Source organism: Microplitis mediator, chromosome 8 (assembly GCF_029852145.1).
Source record: "Microplitis mediator isolate UGA2020A chromosome 8, iyMicMedi2.1, whole genome shotgun sequence".
NCBI classification, from domain to species: Eukaryota; Metazoa; Arthropoda; class Insecta; order Hymenoptera; family Braconidae; genus Microplitis; species Microplitis mediator.
Genome location: NC_079976.1, coordinates 16932417 through 16948637, shown reverse-complemented (window position 1 = coordinate 16948637; position 16221 = coordinate 16932417). Strand labels below are relative to the sequence as shown.

Genomic DNA, 16221 nt, shown 5'->3' with positions numbered 1-16221 from the left:
CTACGTGCGCGTTTTGAGCAAAGTAGTCGTTCGTACCCGTAAGTATTCAGGACTTTATAATTCTTCATTAAAGGGCGATCTCGTGGATACATGTTAAAAAAAAATTATTTACATTTGTAGAAGCTGCCCCAGAATTTTTAGTGCGCTCGGCAGATGATATCACCAAAGTCGATACAACAACTGCGTTAACGGAATCACAACTACGTGCAATTGGCTTCCGCACGCCGAAAAGAAAATCAGAGGGGTTACACGACAATACAGCAATAAAAAAAAATCCGTTCGATTCGTAGACGTACGCTGCTTTTTTTACGATTTGATCGTGTCTGCGCATGATTTATGCTCTGAAATTAACGTTCAGCAATTATTGTGCGGCTGATTGTACACGTGAACAATCGTACTTAAACATCTGAATTTAATAAGTCAATTTACTTCTTTTTTCCACCATATTTATCTTTTCAAATTCTCAAGATATCTTCACATTTGGATTAATTGGATTGATCTGTAGACTTTGTTTCTTTTTATATTGTGGGTTAACCGTGTTCTCTTCAATAGTTTTTACACACAAAATAAGAACATTGAAATAGGCTCTGCGTGAATTAAATCAAGATTTTGATTTTGTCAAATCACTCGGTATAATTGCGTTTCATTTTAGGTACAAATAGCCGTGCTTTTCAGGCATCCCTGGTGGAAATTTTTCGGAATTTTTTCTGAAAAACTCAGTTCTAAAGTTCTAAAGACTTTTTCAAAGTTCTAAAGACTTTTTCAGAGGAAAGTCCGAAACATTTTCACCAGGGATTGAAATATTTTTTAATCATTTAATACTCGTGGGGATATCTCTTTGAGAGTATTTATTTTTTTTTTATTTTAGTTTCGTCATTTCAATGACGTTAAATACTCGTTTGAATGTCAAAAAAAAAATTTTAATTTGACTGTTTTTTTGATCCGTGATAATAACTGCATTTTGTTACATCAATGTTGCATGAATGAGACTGAATTTTTCATCTAAGATGAATATTACCTGAATAATTTAAGTGCTTATAGAATTTAATTAAGAAAGGCAGTCATTCTATATTTAAGAAATGAAGTTATTCCAACTCGTTATTCTTAACTTATATTAATTTAAAACTGTTTTTGAAGCAGTCAAGTCAAATAACAACATTATATATTAATTAATTTATTACGTTTACATTAATATATAAGATGAAAAATGGTCGTTAGTATTATCACAATGCGCTTATTTTTTAGTAATGGTAATTTGACTGCGATTTGTGATAATAATACTGAAGGGCATTCTCAGACAGTGCCTCCAATTTTCGAAAATAAACAACGGAGTTACAAGTTCGTCGAGATATCGATTGTTTAATTGATTTCTTATAGTTATTATTAATTAAGAGTTGGACAAAATTGAGTAAATAAATTGTAAGCTCAAAAATTTTACACTTCAAATTTTAATGTTGACGTGACGATTTTACTGAAATTTAATTCTTCATAATAATAAAATGTAAATAATTTTTTTAAAAACTATGTCTCGACGAGATTGTAACTGCGGTGTCTCTTTCAGTTAATATTTTTTTTTTTTAAATTGAAACTTTCAAAATTTATCTTTTTTTACGATTAAAACCGTCAAAATGTAAATACAGTCATTGCAATTGAAAGTGGAGGGCACTGTCTTAGAAAGGTTTTACCTAATGCAATTTTTCTAGGAATTAAAACTGTGAGACTTGAATAGACAATATTTAAATACTAAAATCTTAACGTAAGTTCAGCCTATAAGTTAAACATACAATATTTAATATTGGATCGCGGTATTAATAGTTTTCTAGTATATTATATTATTAATAATAATTATGATTATGATTTTTATGAGTTGATAAAAAAAAAACATTTTAGCTTTCGATTAAAACATAAATATAAATTGTTATTGTGTGAACCTAAATTTTATTATAAAATAAAAAAAACATAATTTATATATAACTATTTATTCTTTCGAGTCCTCCCTTTTCCTACAACTTTTTCCTACGATAAAAATATGAAATATAATAAAAAAAACAAATATGTTATTAAATACAAAATTGAATTTCTTTTTTAAATATTTACTTGAACGTTTTCACTTTCTATAACAGTTTACATTCATGCATTTGATATTTTTATTTATAACGTTATTTTTTATATTATATATCATGATACCATTAACTGTGCGTTTAAATTTCGCGGGTTGATGCGCGCGTATCGATTTATATCATGTAATGTATATAATGCGCGCGCAACTTATATATTTTTTAGTGTATATTTTTGTGTCGTTTTTGCATATATTTTTTGCTTTCGACCAATCACGTTACGAATAGTTTGCCTTCACATATATTTTATCTGAATTTTATTATAGGATAATAAAATTGACATCGAGGACGGGTTTGAAATTTTCGAAGACATGCCTGACGAGATAATAATCGATTTAAAATTCATGACGCGACACCACATAAAAATTAATACCGTTGACCATACGTGGACATGGAAACATACTGACGACATTTATCACAGTTCCACTACTAAATTACCGGGATTAATTTATCGAACTATTATCACAGAACAAGACCGATTAAATGAATTCCTTGATCGCGAATTTGAGAAAATAAAAGCTGCAACTCTCGGCACTATCACCGTAGTCGAGCATAAAATTGAATGGACCGACTTAAAACCCATTCGCGTCAAAAATTACCGTAGAACACCGATCGTACGACACGCCATGCATATGATTGTCGATAACATGCTGGCAGACGGGGTAATACGGCCGAGCACCAGCGAATGGAGCTGTCAACCTGTTATGGTGCGTAAAAAGTCATTACCGGGATTACCACCTTTTGACGGAAGCAAACCGGAACATTGGCAAATGTGTATCGATTTTCGCCCGCTGAACGCTGTAACTAAGTTTGTTGCATATCCCATGGTTCGCATGGATACTGTACTCGAAGTTATACGCGAGGGTGAATATCGATCGACAATTGACTGTAGTAACGCGTATTACCAAATATTAATACGCGAAGAAGATCGTCACTTAACAGCTTTTGCAGTCGAAGGTAAAGGTTTTTACGAGTTCGTAAAAATGGCGCAAGGTTTAAAAACTGCCCCTGCGACCTACCAAGCTGCAATGGACGAAGTCAAAAAGGCGTTTCGACGTCTTTTACAACAAAAATTGCTACCGTCTTATTGGGAAAACTTTATTCAATCGTATATGGACGATTGGATAATTGCTACTCCTACTTTCGACATACACCTGATAATACTTGAAATATTATTTGACACGTTTCGACAAATCGGACTTGACATAAAACGGGAAAAATGTAACTTTTGTCAGAAATCAATATAATTCTTGGGGTTCATTATTTCTCGCGAAGGAGTTTCACCTGACCCAGAATAGACTGCTGCTATCAGCACATATCCGACTCCGACAACTCGAAAACAATTACGGAGATTCCTGGTAAACTGGTACCGTCAACACCTGATAGACGTTACTCGGGCACAAAACCCGTTAAATAAATTGACAAGTGACAAAATGCCCTGGCAATGGACGAAGACTGAACAACACGCATTTGGAAAATTGAAACAAGCTCTTCTTGACGCTCCGACTTTGTCAGTACCTGACTATTGTTACGTCCAAGATGACGAAAACACGTTTTTCAGTCCCTTAATTTTGAGTCAAAGCACTTAAGCCATTTACTCGGGTAGCGGGGACCTCGCTATTTAGTGTCGAGTATGTCAATATACGAAAATAGGATGTACGAGGTGAATGGATGTGTCTTATCACTAGATAAATGAACAATTTATTAAACTTACAGTTGGTTTATTCAATATAACAATATGTCAGGATACAAGATTTTGGCTGAGCTGGAGACCAGATCGTTGATTAGAATTCGACTCGTATGAAATTGTTGTTGATTGAAATTCGATTTAAGATGAGATGTTGTCAGGTGACTTGATGGTTGGTTACGGTTCTTGAAGGTTGATACTTGTTGATGTGAATGAGCAAAGGGGGGTACTTATACTGGGTAATTGACAATCTGTCTGAATATACTTTTAATATGATGAAATTTTATTTAAATGTAAATAATAAAAATTAAACAGCAATAATATTCAAGAGAAATAATTTAATTATTTAAATTATTTATAATATTGAATAAACGAATTAAAAATCGAAATTATTTTTAATTAAAATGATTCTATTTAAATTGTATAAATTCTGAATTTAATATTGTAACGACTCGAGTAAGAAATAAAAATTCGATATTTAAAAGATTAAGGTTTCGCGTAATCAAGAGCTTGATAATTAATGGGCGCAGAGGACTAATTTGCGGCAGCTTTTATAGGCGCATTTCTAGGCGAGGGGTAACACGCGCGACCTTGAATTGAGATTTGTTACCAAAAACTAATGTTATTTGGAAGATTTGACGAATTGCGGGGTGTGGTGTAGGAAAAAAGGCGTACGTGACCATTTCGGGTAGAAACTTCTAGAACAATACCCCCACCAAGAAGAATACACCCGTTCTCCATGTTATTAGATAGGGACTATTTTAAATTATTAATTACGGATTATTAATTAGATTTAAAGCATAGGTGTTTATTGATTATTAATCTCCTTATTATTATCTTCGATTGATTATAATTATTTCTTTTTATCACTATTGGTGTAGATGTTATTCACATTTTCAATTATTATGGATTAGTTATGAATAATTTTTATATTATTCTTGGTTTAATTAATTAAGGTGGAAATTCGGGTCACGATGACATTTTTAGTTTATAATTATTTCAATTATTTATCGATTTATTCAAAGTGGTAATTCATAATAATTTCATATGTGTTAGTGAGAAGCGGAGGGATACATCACGTAGAGGAGCTTGAGCTGACCTTCACAGAGCTAATGTAAAGTCTTCTTACGATATTTTTAATTATTATGAGATAATTATGGAAAAGATTTATATCATTCTTGGTTTAATTGATGAAGGTGGAAATTCGGATCACTATGACGTTTTTAATTTATAATTATTTCAATTATTTATCGAGTTATTCAAAGTGGGAACTAATGATAATTTCATATGTGTTAGTGAGAAGCGGAGGGATACATTACGAAGAGGGGCGTGAGGCTAGTCTTCATAGAACTAGTATAAAGGAGCTTCATGACATTTGTAATTATTATGGGATAATTATAAGAAAAATTTATATTATTCTTGGTTCAATGAATTAAGGTAAAAATGCGGACTATTATGGCGTTTTTAGGTTGTAATTATTTCAATTATTTATCGAGTTATTCCAAGTGGAAATTTGGGATAATATCATATGTGTTAATGAGAAGCGGAGGGATACATCTTACGGAGGGGCGGTAGAAGATGGGTCAAGCAGCACGTATCCCCAAATAAGGAGAATTTATAATGATGGCACGCGTCAAGAGAAGAGACCGTGAAAGTGCAAGCGTCAAATACAACACTTAGTTGAGTTATTAGAGGCAAAACTATATTCCTACATATGTGTTAGTGAAAGATAATGGGAACGAAATAGTAGATTTCCTGACTGATCTATACTGTTTAGCCAGTCGGTATATAAGCTTTTATCCTAATCTCGCGTTTTTTTGTCGTTACCCGCTGGGCTATTATAATTCTCTCATGTTGTTATGAATAGGTGGCTATGAGGTTTATTATCTGTAGAACGTCAAAATTATTATTTATATTTCCTGTCGCGGTATGTTATAGTGGTTTCATGATATGTAGATTATGATCGATTATTCTATTTATTTTCTCGTCAGTACGTTAGAATATTGCGTCTCCAATTTTTAATTTGTTTTTTTTTTATTTTATCTGGGGTCTCGTTTTTTTGTTTGACATCAACAGTTTCAACAATCATCTGACCTTGAATATATAATATACTCTTTTATTATTATTTTTTTTGTTAATTATTAAATCTTTAGTTGTTTCTGGAATTTGACATGTTACGCCGTAACACTATACTCTACCGTTCTTACTTTACACCGACGCCAGCGACTCGGGTATTGCCCCATTATTAACCCAACAAGGTGAAGATCGCAAATATGTAATCACAGCGATATCGCGACCGTTAAATAAACATGAGTCTAATTATACCACCACAGAACGTGAATGCCTTGCCGTCGTGTGGGCTTTTAAAAAATTAAGGGGATATTTAGAGGAATATCCCGTAACGGTAATAACTGATCACGCCAGCTTAACCTGGTTAAAAGTATATCCCCACCAACAACCGCGAAATTCCTTTGATTATTATATTCCGTCCCGTGCGCTGATTGGTTGACTGTCATATGTGAGCAATCAGTTCGCGGTTGTTGGTGGTAACTGGAGTTCGCGTTTGGTACGATGGCGCGAGGGGAATTTGCTAGTGGTGGAGGACCTTGTACGTGAGAAGTAGGTCGAGAATTACACGCGTTAGCAATTTCTCGAATTATTTCTGCAGTAATGTCTGCAGGATTGACGTTTATGTCGGGTAGTCTGTCCGAGTTCATTTCTTCAAGTAATCGAAAATCTTCTAGTCCCAAGTCTCCCCGAGTACGCGCTCTTTTTAACATGTAGGTGGTACAACGAGCGTATAAACCGACGGTTTGGTTGGTTTCACTTATGTGGTTATTTAATTAGGTCAGGTTTCGCTGGGCATCATCCATATTCTTTTGTAGTTGCCTTATTTGTCTTTGTGAGTCATGATGGCCCCTTAAACATTCGTCTGTTTGTAAACTTAGTTGGCGTATGATAGCGTCATTCGATAAGAAACTACTGTCAATTATTGTTGTCAAGTTATTCAGGTCAAATGGCGAGGGTATTGACGACGACAAAGTCCGTTGATCGCGCCCGTTTAGTGTTACTTGACCGGAGTCACCTTCGATTACTTGAACATTAGCGTTGATAGGAAGTCCCGGATTTTCAAAGTCGTCTTCGGTGTTATAAAGATCGTTAAGACCCTCATGCATCGCGTCGGGGTGATTCTGTCGGTGCCCCATATTCGTAAGTAGGTCACGCGGTGTTCAGTCGGTGGTGAGTTTCGAGGTTTTTATTTTTATTTATGTTTTATCACGTAATATTTTATTATCAATACACCGGTCAGATTTATTTATTTAGTTGTTGTAAATACCGTTGAATGGTTGTCCGGTTGCGTTTGTTATTCCGGTCACGTAGTATTAAGTGTTATCGTCAATTAAAATTATACGTTTCAATTACGCGTGTATTTTCCCGCGGTATGAATTTTATTTCCGAGCGTTGTTATCTCAGTAATAGCCGAATAGAAGTTATTATATATTGTATTTTTTTTTATCAAACAATAAAAGGAAATATAAAGTTCAGCTACCATTCATGTATTGATAGATGAATAGTTTGCATACTTACAGGTTGTAAATAGCTTATTTAATGTTCATGTATTTTTCAAATATATATTTTTCCAAATCATAATTTTTTATGTGTAAATAATATTCAGGTATCAGATAAGGAATCCAGGTTATGTGATCTGTTAAATTAAATATAAATTTAACAAATAGTAGGTTAGACCCACGTGGTGAATAAAATAATTGTTACCTGGTAATAATAAATTATAATCAGAAGGATTATTATATTCAATTATTTTGTATAATAATTAGTACATCCATTTAAATAATAATATTTAACGTATGGGCTTTTAATCTTTAATTATTTATTGAAATAAATAGAACGCAGTTTATAGCGTGGTTGTGTGCCGGTAAAATACGTTAGATATGCTATAGCGTGTAGAGTAGTCTACATAGCTATCGTATCGATTTATCGCAGTTCGAGTTGGGATGATAAAGGATTGGGTGAATACTTTTACTTTCGGTGAGTATAAGTGGACACAGGGGAAGCGGGAGGTTGTGATTGGCGCGCTGTCTGTGGAGCATGCGCGCTCACAATTATACTTTACTTTCGCTTTCGCTGGGGTCGCTATACTTTGAAGCGACTACGCTGTTGTTGGCTTGGCGTATGTATGTGTCCGGAAAATATTCACGTACGCTGAGCCGGGCCGCAGAAAGGATCTCTGTTACAGAGCTGCTCTGGTTATTAACTTCCGTTTCCAGTACAACGTTTCCTTTCAGTCAATGGCGGTTTTCCTGGTTATCTGTAAGATATCGAAAAACAGCACTTAATATGTTCATTACTTTTTTTTTTTAGGTTTTATTTTAAATTTATAATTTTGATTATAAATGTTTTAAATCTGATATTTATATTTTGTTGTTTATATTTTCATTTTATTATTTGATGCTCAGATTTTTGATGAGTAATAAAATATTTTATGATATATTTTTTTCGTTATTATCTCTCAAAGATTTTACAGGTACTTTGAGGTAGTTATTAGATAATATCAGATTTTATTTATTGCTGGTATGTTTTAAGGTTGCAAATATGAATTTAATATTTTACTGGAGTAATTAAATATTGCTCCAGTTTTGTTTCTCGACTCCCCTTTTTCCAAAGGGGTTATTTTGGTCGGTCATTATTATATTTGTTCAAATAGCCACTGGGCGGTTAGTTGAATAAATATAAGAAGGAATACAAAATTATACACCGTGGATCGATAAAGGTGTTCCTGAGAGTTATCCCAGTTCGCGAATTTAAACATATATTTTATTCGTACTTACGGTTATAACAGTTAAAACCAGGTCACAAAAGTTTATAAACGTTGTGTATTTGTTGATATACTAATACTTTGCAGAGTTTATAGTGATTATAGAGAATGAGTAAAATTATAATAGACAGGTACTTTTGAGTACGATATCTACTGTATGGCGTCAGGTCAGAATATGAGGTGGTAGCAGCGATGCGCTTGATCTGTGCTAATGACGTCACGTCAGGTGAAAAGCGGGGGGTCAGTCTATAGTCTGTCAATTATATTTTTTCTAATGAGTTAATTTACCAAATTATATTAAACGGTTCTCAACTTCTTTTCTATATAATTCGCAGAATTTTATCTTTGAGAATTATAATTTTATGCTTTAACGTTTATTTATTTTTATATGTTATAAACTTTAGTGAATGTTGCGTCAAGTACGTGAATTCGTGGTCTTTCAGAGATTAGATTTACATGCTGGTAGCATGGTTCGTTAATTAGTTATCTAGTCTCTGTTGCATGATAACTGACGATTTGATTTTAATTAATCAAAGATGATTTATAATTTATAGATCATTGAATGATCTGTACAGTTTTTAATGACTGTACTGGAGCCAGAGTTCCATTTTACCAGGTCTGATGGCCAGAAGGGCTTATACAATTATTTAAACAAATTATTAAATTAATATTATTTTAGATTGGATGCCAGAAGGGCTTACATGTTTCAAATTCCTGGTAACTGTGCGCACGCTGTAGTCACGTGCACATGTCTTTGGTATTTTTCCGATGAATCGGTTTTAATACTTTATTATTGTTGCGTAAATTTCAAATGTTCGCGCCAGAACACTTGATAGTTTGATACTCTACTATATCAGAGGTGCTGCTATCGACGCGCCCTCTGATACTCGGAATTTCAACTCAATAGCCAGCTACGCGACAACTCGCATTATTCTACATCACTTGTGATAGACCACCACGTGCTACAAGCTTATTATAATTTCCAATTACATCGTGCTAATTATCGTGCTTCGTTAATTACATTAATTTGATTACTACTCGCAAAATCATCAGGTATTATTATTCATCTATATTTGTCATTCTTACTCTAAACTTAATTAATAAAATCTGTGATCATTTTTGTGTTGACCACGTGTCAAAATAACCTGCCAGCTATATATATATATATATATATATATATATATATATATATACATATACTCGCAATCACGTGACTTTGCAGCCACAAATAATTATTCTTAATTACATTTACTTTCATTACTCATCGATTAATTATTTACTTGGACATAATGTCAACTGGTGTGACTGATGTCATCATTCAGTCATCCAGTAATCTTAATCTCAAAAATCAATATCAAATTTTATTTGTGACTGCAAAGTAATTATTATACGTTCAGACTCGGCTCGTTACGCTTCTTATTTTTTTTTCTCTTTTACTCGTACTCTGTGTCGCGAATTAAAATTAATTGTGACTAAACTTTATACTCGAATTATTGATGATAGTTGTAAATCATTAATTGTTAAGAATTTATTCTTTATTGCGCTCCTTTGTGTAAATTGATTCACGTGTATGGTGCCGTGTAAATTTATAAACTCGTATTCATTAAACTCAACAAACTCGATCTTCAACTACGCTCTATATGTATATAATATAATGTTCATGTGTACGGTGCCATGCAATTTATATTCACTAAATTAAACTCAAATGCACTCGAATAATGTTTAAGAAGTGCTCCGATATAAACTCGTGATCGACTTTTGTACTCTTGCTATTATCTGTGATTTATTTTTATTAAATATGGACAACACATTGAAAAGTGAATTTTTATTTCTTTCACCATCCCGATCCAGCAAACTAAATATTTAATGTAGTTTTAAGTTAATATTTTACATTATGGTCCTTCGAGCCGGATTGGATGGTGAAAACCGCGTAAAAGTGATCACAGACAAAACTCGTGTTCTCAAACTATTATAAATTCTAATTTACAATCAATTCATCAGATTCAATGGCTGATGATAAGAGCTCGACAGGAGAAGGAGTCTCCAAGGAGGAAACTCCCAATCTCCCACTCACTCCAACCGTCGTCATCACCGGAAGTGATGAGCACTTGACCACTCCAACTGGGATATTACCAAATCCACCTGGTAATCCCAGCGACTCCGTCTTCACTGATATGGAGACTCGCAAGGCGAACTCGAGCTCAGGATCAGCAGTCAACTGTCCAGATTGAGGCTGATCTCCGACATTGAAACTCGTGCTTCAGCACTCACCGCTGCGGCAGGTATAGCATCACTCAAAGCTCGAGTCGACGTACTCACCCAGGAGTGGCAGGAATTCTCCGTTGTCCACGACTACCTGGGAGCCAACGCAACGGAGGAATTCCTCCAACACTCGTACATCAAGGATGGCATCTTTGATGTAACATACCGGTCTTACCTGGGAGCTCGCACTCGCCTATCAACACTCATCCACGAACTCGACACTCCAGCTCAACCAACTCAAATTCAGAACTCGACTCAACGCTCACACAGCAGCGTCAATCTCGCTCCACTCAACATCACTCCATTCTCTGGTGAGTATGCCAAGTGGCCAGAGTTCAGAGACATGTTCAAGTCCGTAGTGATCAACCGCACTGGCCTGGAGGACGTCGAACGTCTCCATTACTTGAAGACGTACCTGACAGGACAGGCAGCTCAAGCAATCGCCAACACACCCATGTGTAACGAGAGCTTCTCACTCGCCTGGGGTGCCATTTGTAAACGGTATGATGTACCTCGCTTACTCATCGGTGCTCAGCTCGACAAGCTGGTCAACCTTCCAGCACTCACCTCGCGCTCGTCAAAACAACTCTACTCGCTGATTGATCAGACCCACGAGGCGATCAATGCACTCCTCGCTCAGAAGGTCAATCTCCAGGAAGGAGACTGCTACCTTCTCACTCACATAATCATTTCAAAGCTCGACCGCTCGACTCGCGAACAGTGGGAACTGTCTCTGGGGGCTTCAGTAGAGTTCCCAAAACTCAAACAGCTGCGTCAGTTCCTCACGGATCGTGCTCGTGCTCAAGAAAGGTACGAGGAAAGTATCTCAAAGGCTGTTGACCAAAAGAAATCCAGTCACTCGAACTCGCACTCAAGCTCCAAAGGCCATAAGACCTCCTATGCTCATATGGCAACATCCTCGGCTCCAAAATCGGCTGGAACATCAACACCAGCAAGCGCTCAACCCAAAGTGGTGGCTAAAGCACAGTATCCGTGCGACCTGTGCCAAGGTGACCACTACCTGGTCAAATGTGACCAGTTTGGCAAGATGACTCCACAACAACGAACTCAGCTGGTGATCCAAGCCAGATTATGCCCGAACTGTCTTGGACACCACCGAGTCGAGTCTTGCAACTCGCAATTTACTTGCAGGGTGTGTAAGGAACAGCACCACTCTATGATTCACCCAGGAATTCCTGCAACTCCAGCTCGAAGTGCTCCTGCTCAAACTCAATAAGGATTTGCGCTTCCGCACGACACTCAAGCACTCGACACTCACTCGCACTCGCCTACTACAAGCTCACCGCACTCAAACAACACTCTTGCCCACACTCAAGCTCAAAATACTCATGATCGCAGCACTCGTACTCATCACTCGCCCACTCAGAACTCAACAACTGGTTGTACTCAAACTCATCATTACGCTACGTTACTAGCGACTTGTCAAGTCTACGTAGTGACCAAGTTAAGTACTCATCCAATACGCATTCTCTTAGATACCGGTTCTGAGATATCTTTTGTTTCAGATTCATTGGTAAGAATGCTCAATATTTCTCGTGCTCGATCACACCTTACCATCCTAGGGATAGGTGCAGCTAAAGCTGGCCCTACCAGGGGATGTGCAACTCTCACTCTGCGCTCATACTACTCGGATCAATCACTCACAGTAAAGGCTCACATCCTCAGTGGTTTAACTGCTCTACTGCCATCAAACCAAGTCCTAAATACTGACTTGGCACAGTACTCGCACCTCACACTCGCAGATCCAGACTTTGGGACTCCAGGCCCAATGGATGTCATCCTTGGAGCTGATTACTACGGCCAGGTCATCACTGGCGAGATCATCAAATGCAAATCTCCTGGATTACTCGCCCAAAATACAATTTTTGGCTGGATTCTCATTGGTCCAGTCCAAGCTCGGCTCAACAAACCACTGAGAATTCATCATGCTGTCTCCAATCATCATGATCAAGATCTTCAAGACTTACTCACTCGATTCTGGCTCCAAGAAGAGGTCAGTCCAACTCAACTACGCTCATTAACTCCCGAAGAAGAGGCTTGTGAAGCTCACTTCCGGGACACTCACACTCGAGACAGCTCTGGCAGATACATTGTCAGACTGCCATTGATATCAGACCCGCAACAACTGGGGAACTCATACACAGCAGCTCGTCGCTGCTTACAACATCTCATGCGATGGCTTGATCATGATGCTCGGCTCAAAACACTCTACATGAACTTCATGGCCGAGTATCTCGAACTCAAGCACATGGTGCCTGCGGCATCATCTACATCATCAATTCAATACTTCCTACCCCACCATGGGGTACTGAAGGAAGACAACAACAACTTCAAGATCCGTGTGGTCTTCAACGGCTCAAAACCAACCAGTTCAGGACTCTCACTCAACGACATCATGCATACCGGGCCAAAATTACTCGTTAACATCTTCGACGTACTCATCAGCTCGCGACAACACCCCAGATAGCAAAATGACGTCTTGATGAGTTCTGAATGAGTTCCTATTTATGATTTTGACGTCTTAAAAACACGTTAAAGAAGTCTTTAAGAAGTTCTCAAGATGTCAAATGCGCCACCTAGCGAACTCAGTAAGACATCTTTAAAAGTTCTCAAAGAGTTCTCAAAGAGTTCTTTTTTCTGACTCCGCAAATAAGACTTCAGAATGAACTTACCATGACGTCTTAAGGAGTTCCTAATTTTGACTTCATTTTGACTTCAAAAAAGTAAAAAAAAGAATACATTTAGACGTCACAAAACTGACGTCTTATTTATGAAGTCTTCAAGAACTCTTAATTTAGAGTTCTTAAAAATGACACCTTTAAGAAGTCATTATAAGACTTCTTGAAGACTCCTTCAAAAATACGTCGTAAAGCAGTCATTCTGACTTTAATGCTGTCTGGGACCGGTTCATCTTTATCACAGATGTAACCAAAATGTATCGACAGATTTTGGTTCACGAAAAGGACCAAGGTCTGCAACAAAAACTCTGGTTTGATAAGGAAGGAAACATCATCCCCTTCAAACTTACTACAGTTACTTATGGGACGAAATCAGCTCCATTTCTTGCTGTTCGAGCCCTGCTCCAATTGGTCGAAGATGAAGGACATAGATTCCCACTCGCAATCGATCCACTCACTAAAGGTCGGTATGTCGACGACATTTCCGGAGGCGCAGATGATCTCGAGTCATTGCAAGCAGTTGCAGATGATATCGAGGGTTTGTGCAAGGCGGGCGGATTCCCACTCGCCAAATGGGCAAGCAATCATCGCAAACTACTTCAGCTCAATCGTGCGGAAGCGATTACAAAATACAAAATAGAGGATCCAGAAGTCAGCACCAAAATTCTTGGGATGTACTGGTCTTCAAGCAAGGATCAATTCTCTTTCAAACACTCGCCACCATGCTCAACTCAACCATGCACAAAGCGTGCAATTCTATCAGAGATTGCTCAGATCTTTGATCCACTGGGATTCCTATCACCACTCATAATTCAAGCCAAAATGTTCATGCAGGAACTTTGGCTTGTCAAACTCGGCTGGGACACTCCATTATCTGCAGAACTACGTCAGAAATGGACTTCATTCGAAACTCAACTCGACATGATTCATATCATCAAGATTCCCAGATGGATCCACTCGTCCACGAACTCGGCTCTAGAAATCCATGGATTCTCCGATGCCTCGCAATTGGCGATGGCTGCGGCAGTATTTATCAAGGTCCTACCGACAACTCGAACTCAGAGGGCAAAGGTTACGCTGCTTTTCTCTAAAACCAAGGTGGCACCGTTGAAACCCCTAATGATTCCACGCTTGGAACTCACCGCGGCTCACATGTTGGCAAAACTCGTCAAGCACTGCCAGACTACACTCAACTACTCGCATGTGCCAACATATCTTTGGACCGATTCATCAATCACGCTCACGTGGATACACTTGCACCCGTCTCGCTGGAAAGACTTTGTCAGGAATAGGGTGTCATTCATTCAAGAACTCATTCCAGATGGCCACTGGAAGTTTGTTCCCGGCACTGACAATCCAGCAGATTGTGCAACTCGAGTCTTGACAACCAGTCAGCTTAAAACTCATCAACTATGGTGGTCTGGCCCATCATGGTTGCTCGAAGACTCGCCGTCCTGGCCAACCAGTCCCATTCATAAAGATGCAGATACTCACCTGGAAGAACGTCCAGTTAAATCACTCTATGTTTCGGCTCAACCACTCAACTCGTCTTGGACACTTATGGAACGTCCAATCCCACTATTGCGTATGCTCAGAGTTACAGCAATTTGTGGGAGGGTACGCGATATAATCAAACGCATACCACACTCGACTCTCGCTCGTCCACTCACATCAACTGAAATCAACCGCGCACTCCAGTTCTGCATCAAGGAAACTCAACGTATTCATTTCTACTCTGAACTCCAATTACTCGCAAAACAGGCATCATGGCCAAAGGATCACCCATTTGCTCGGTTGGTGGCTTATCAAGACACCGATGGCATCATCCGAGTAGAGGGGAGATTGGAAAATGCTCCAAACTCAGATCAACAGAAGCATCCTGCAATTCTACCTCGTGATGCTGCTCTAACTCGACTCGTCATCTCTGATGCCCATCAGCGTACCATGCATGGTGGTACTCAACTCACACTCGCTCATACTCGACTCCGATACTGGATCATTGGTGGACGTCAACCAGTACGTTCACACATACTCAAATGTCTCGTCTGTGCTCGTCATCGAGGTGTTCGGGCTTAGCAATTAATGGGACAACTCCCGACTCAACGTGTCACTCCAGCGCCACCATTTTCTCACACTGGAGTCGATTACGCTGGTCCAGTATCAATCAAATCATGGAAAGGTCGAGGATCCAGGATATACAAGGGCTGGATCTGTGTGTTTGTCTGTCTGACCACATCAGCAGTTCACGTCGACCTTGTCAGCGACTACTCATCATCAGGATTCATAGCAGCTCTCCGACGGTTTATTCACCGTCGAGGGGTATGTACAGCGCTCTACAGCGACTGTGGAACAACATTCCAAGGCGCATACTCTGAACTCAAGCGGCCTTTCACTCAAGGCACTCAAGAATCTCATGCTCTACTCGATTGGGCCACTGTGCATCAAATCACATGGCACTTCAATCCCCCTGCTGCTCCCCATATGGGTGGTAAATGGGAAGCCGCAGTGAAATCGGTGAAACACCACCTGACTCGCACACTCGGAGAATCAGCCTTCACGTTTGAAGAACTTACGACTCTTTTAACGCAAGTGGAGGGGATTTTGAACTCGAGACCATTGGAG

General features: G+C 38.1%; 2 protein-coding genes across 2 annotated transcripts; both read left to right on the top strand.

Moving 5' to 3' along the window:
• Window positions 1-12440: 12440 nt before the first annotated feature.
• Window positions 12441-13388, top strand: LOC130673836 (uncharacterized). Its single transcript, XM_057479047.1, has one exon. The coding sequence runs from the start codon at window positions 12441-12443 to the stop codon at window positions 13386-13388; it is 948 nt and encodes a 315-aa protein (XP_057335030.1).
• A 466-nt stretch (window positions 13389-13854) lies between these two features.
• On the top strand, window positions 13855-15675 carry LOC130673835 (uncharacterized). The gene has a single exon (XM_057479046.1). The coding sequence runs from the start codon at window positions 13855-13857 to the stop codon at window positions 15673-15675; it is 1821 nt and encodes a 606-aa protein (XP_057335029.1).
• The last annotated feature ends 546 nt before the right edge of the window (window positions 15676-16221 follow it).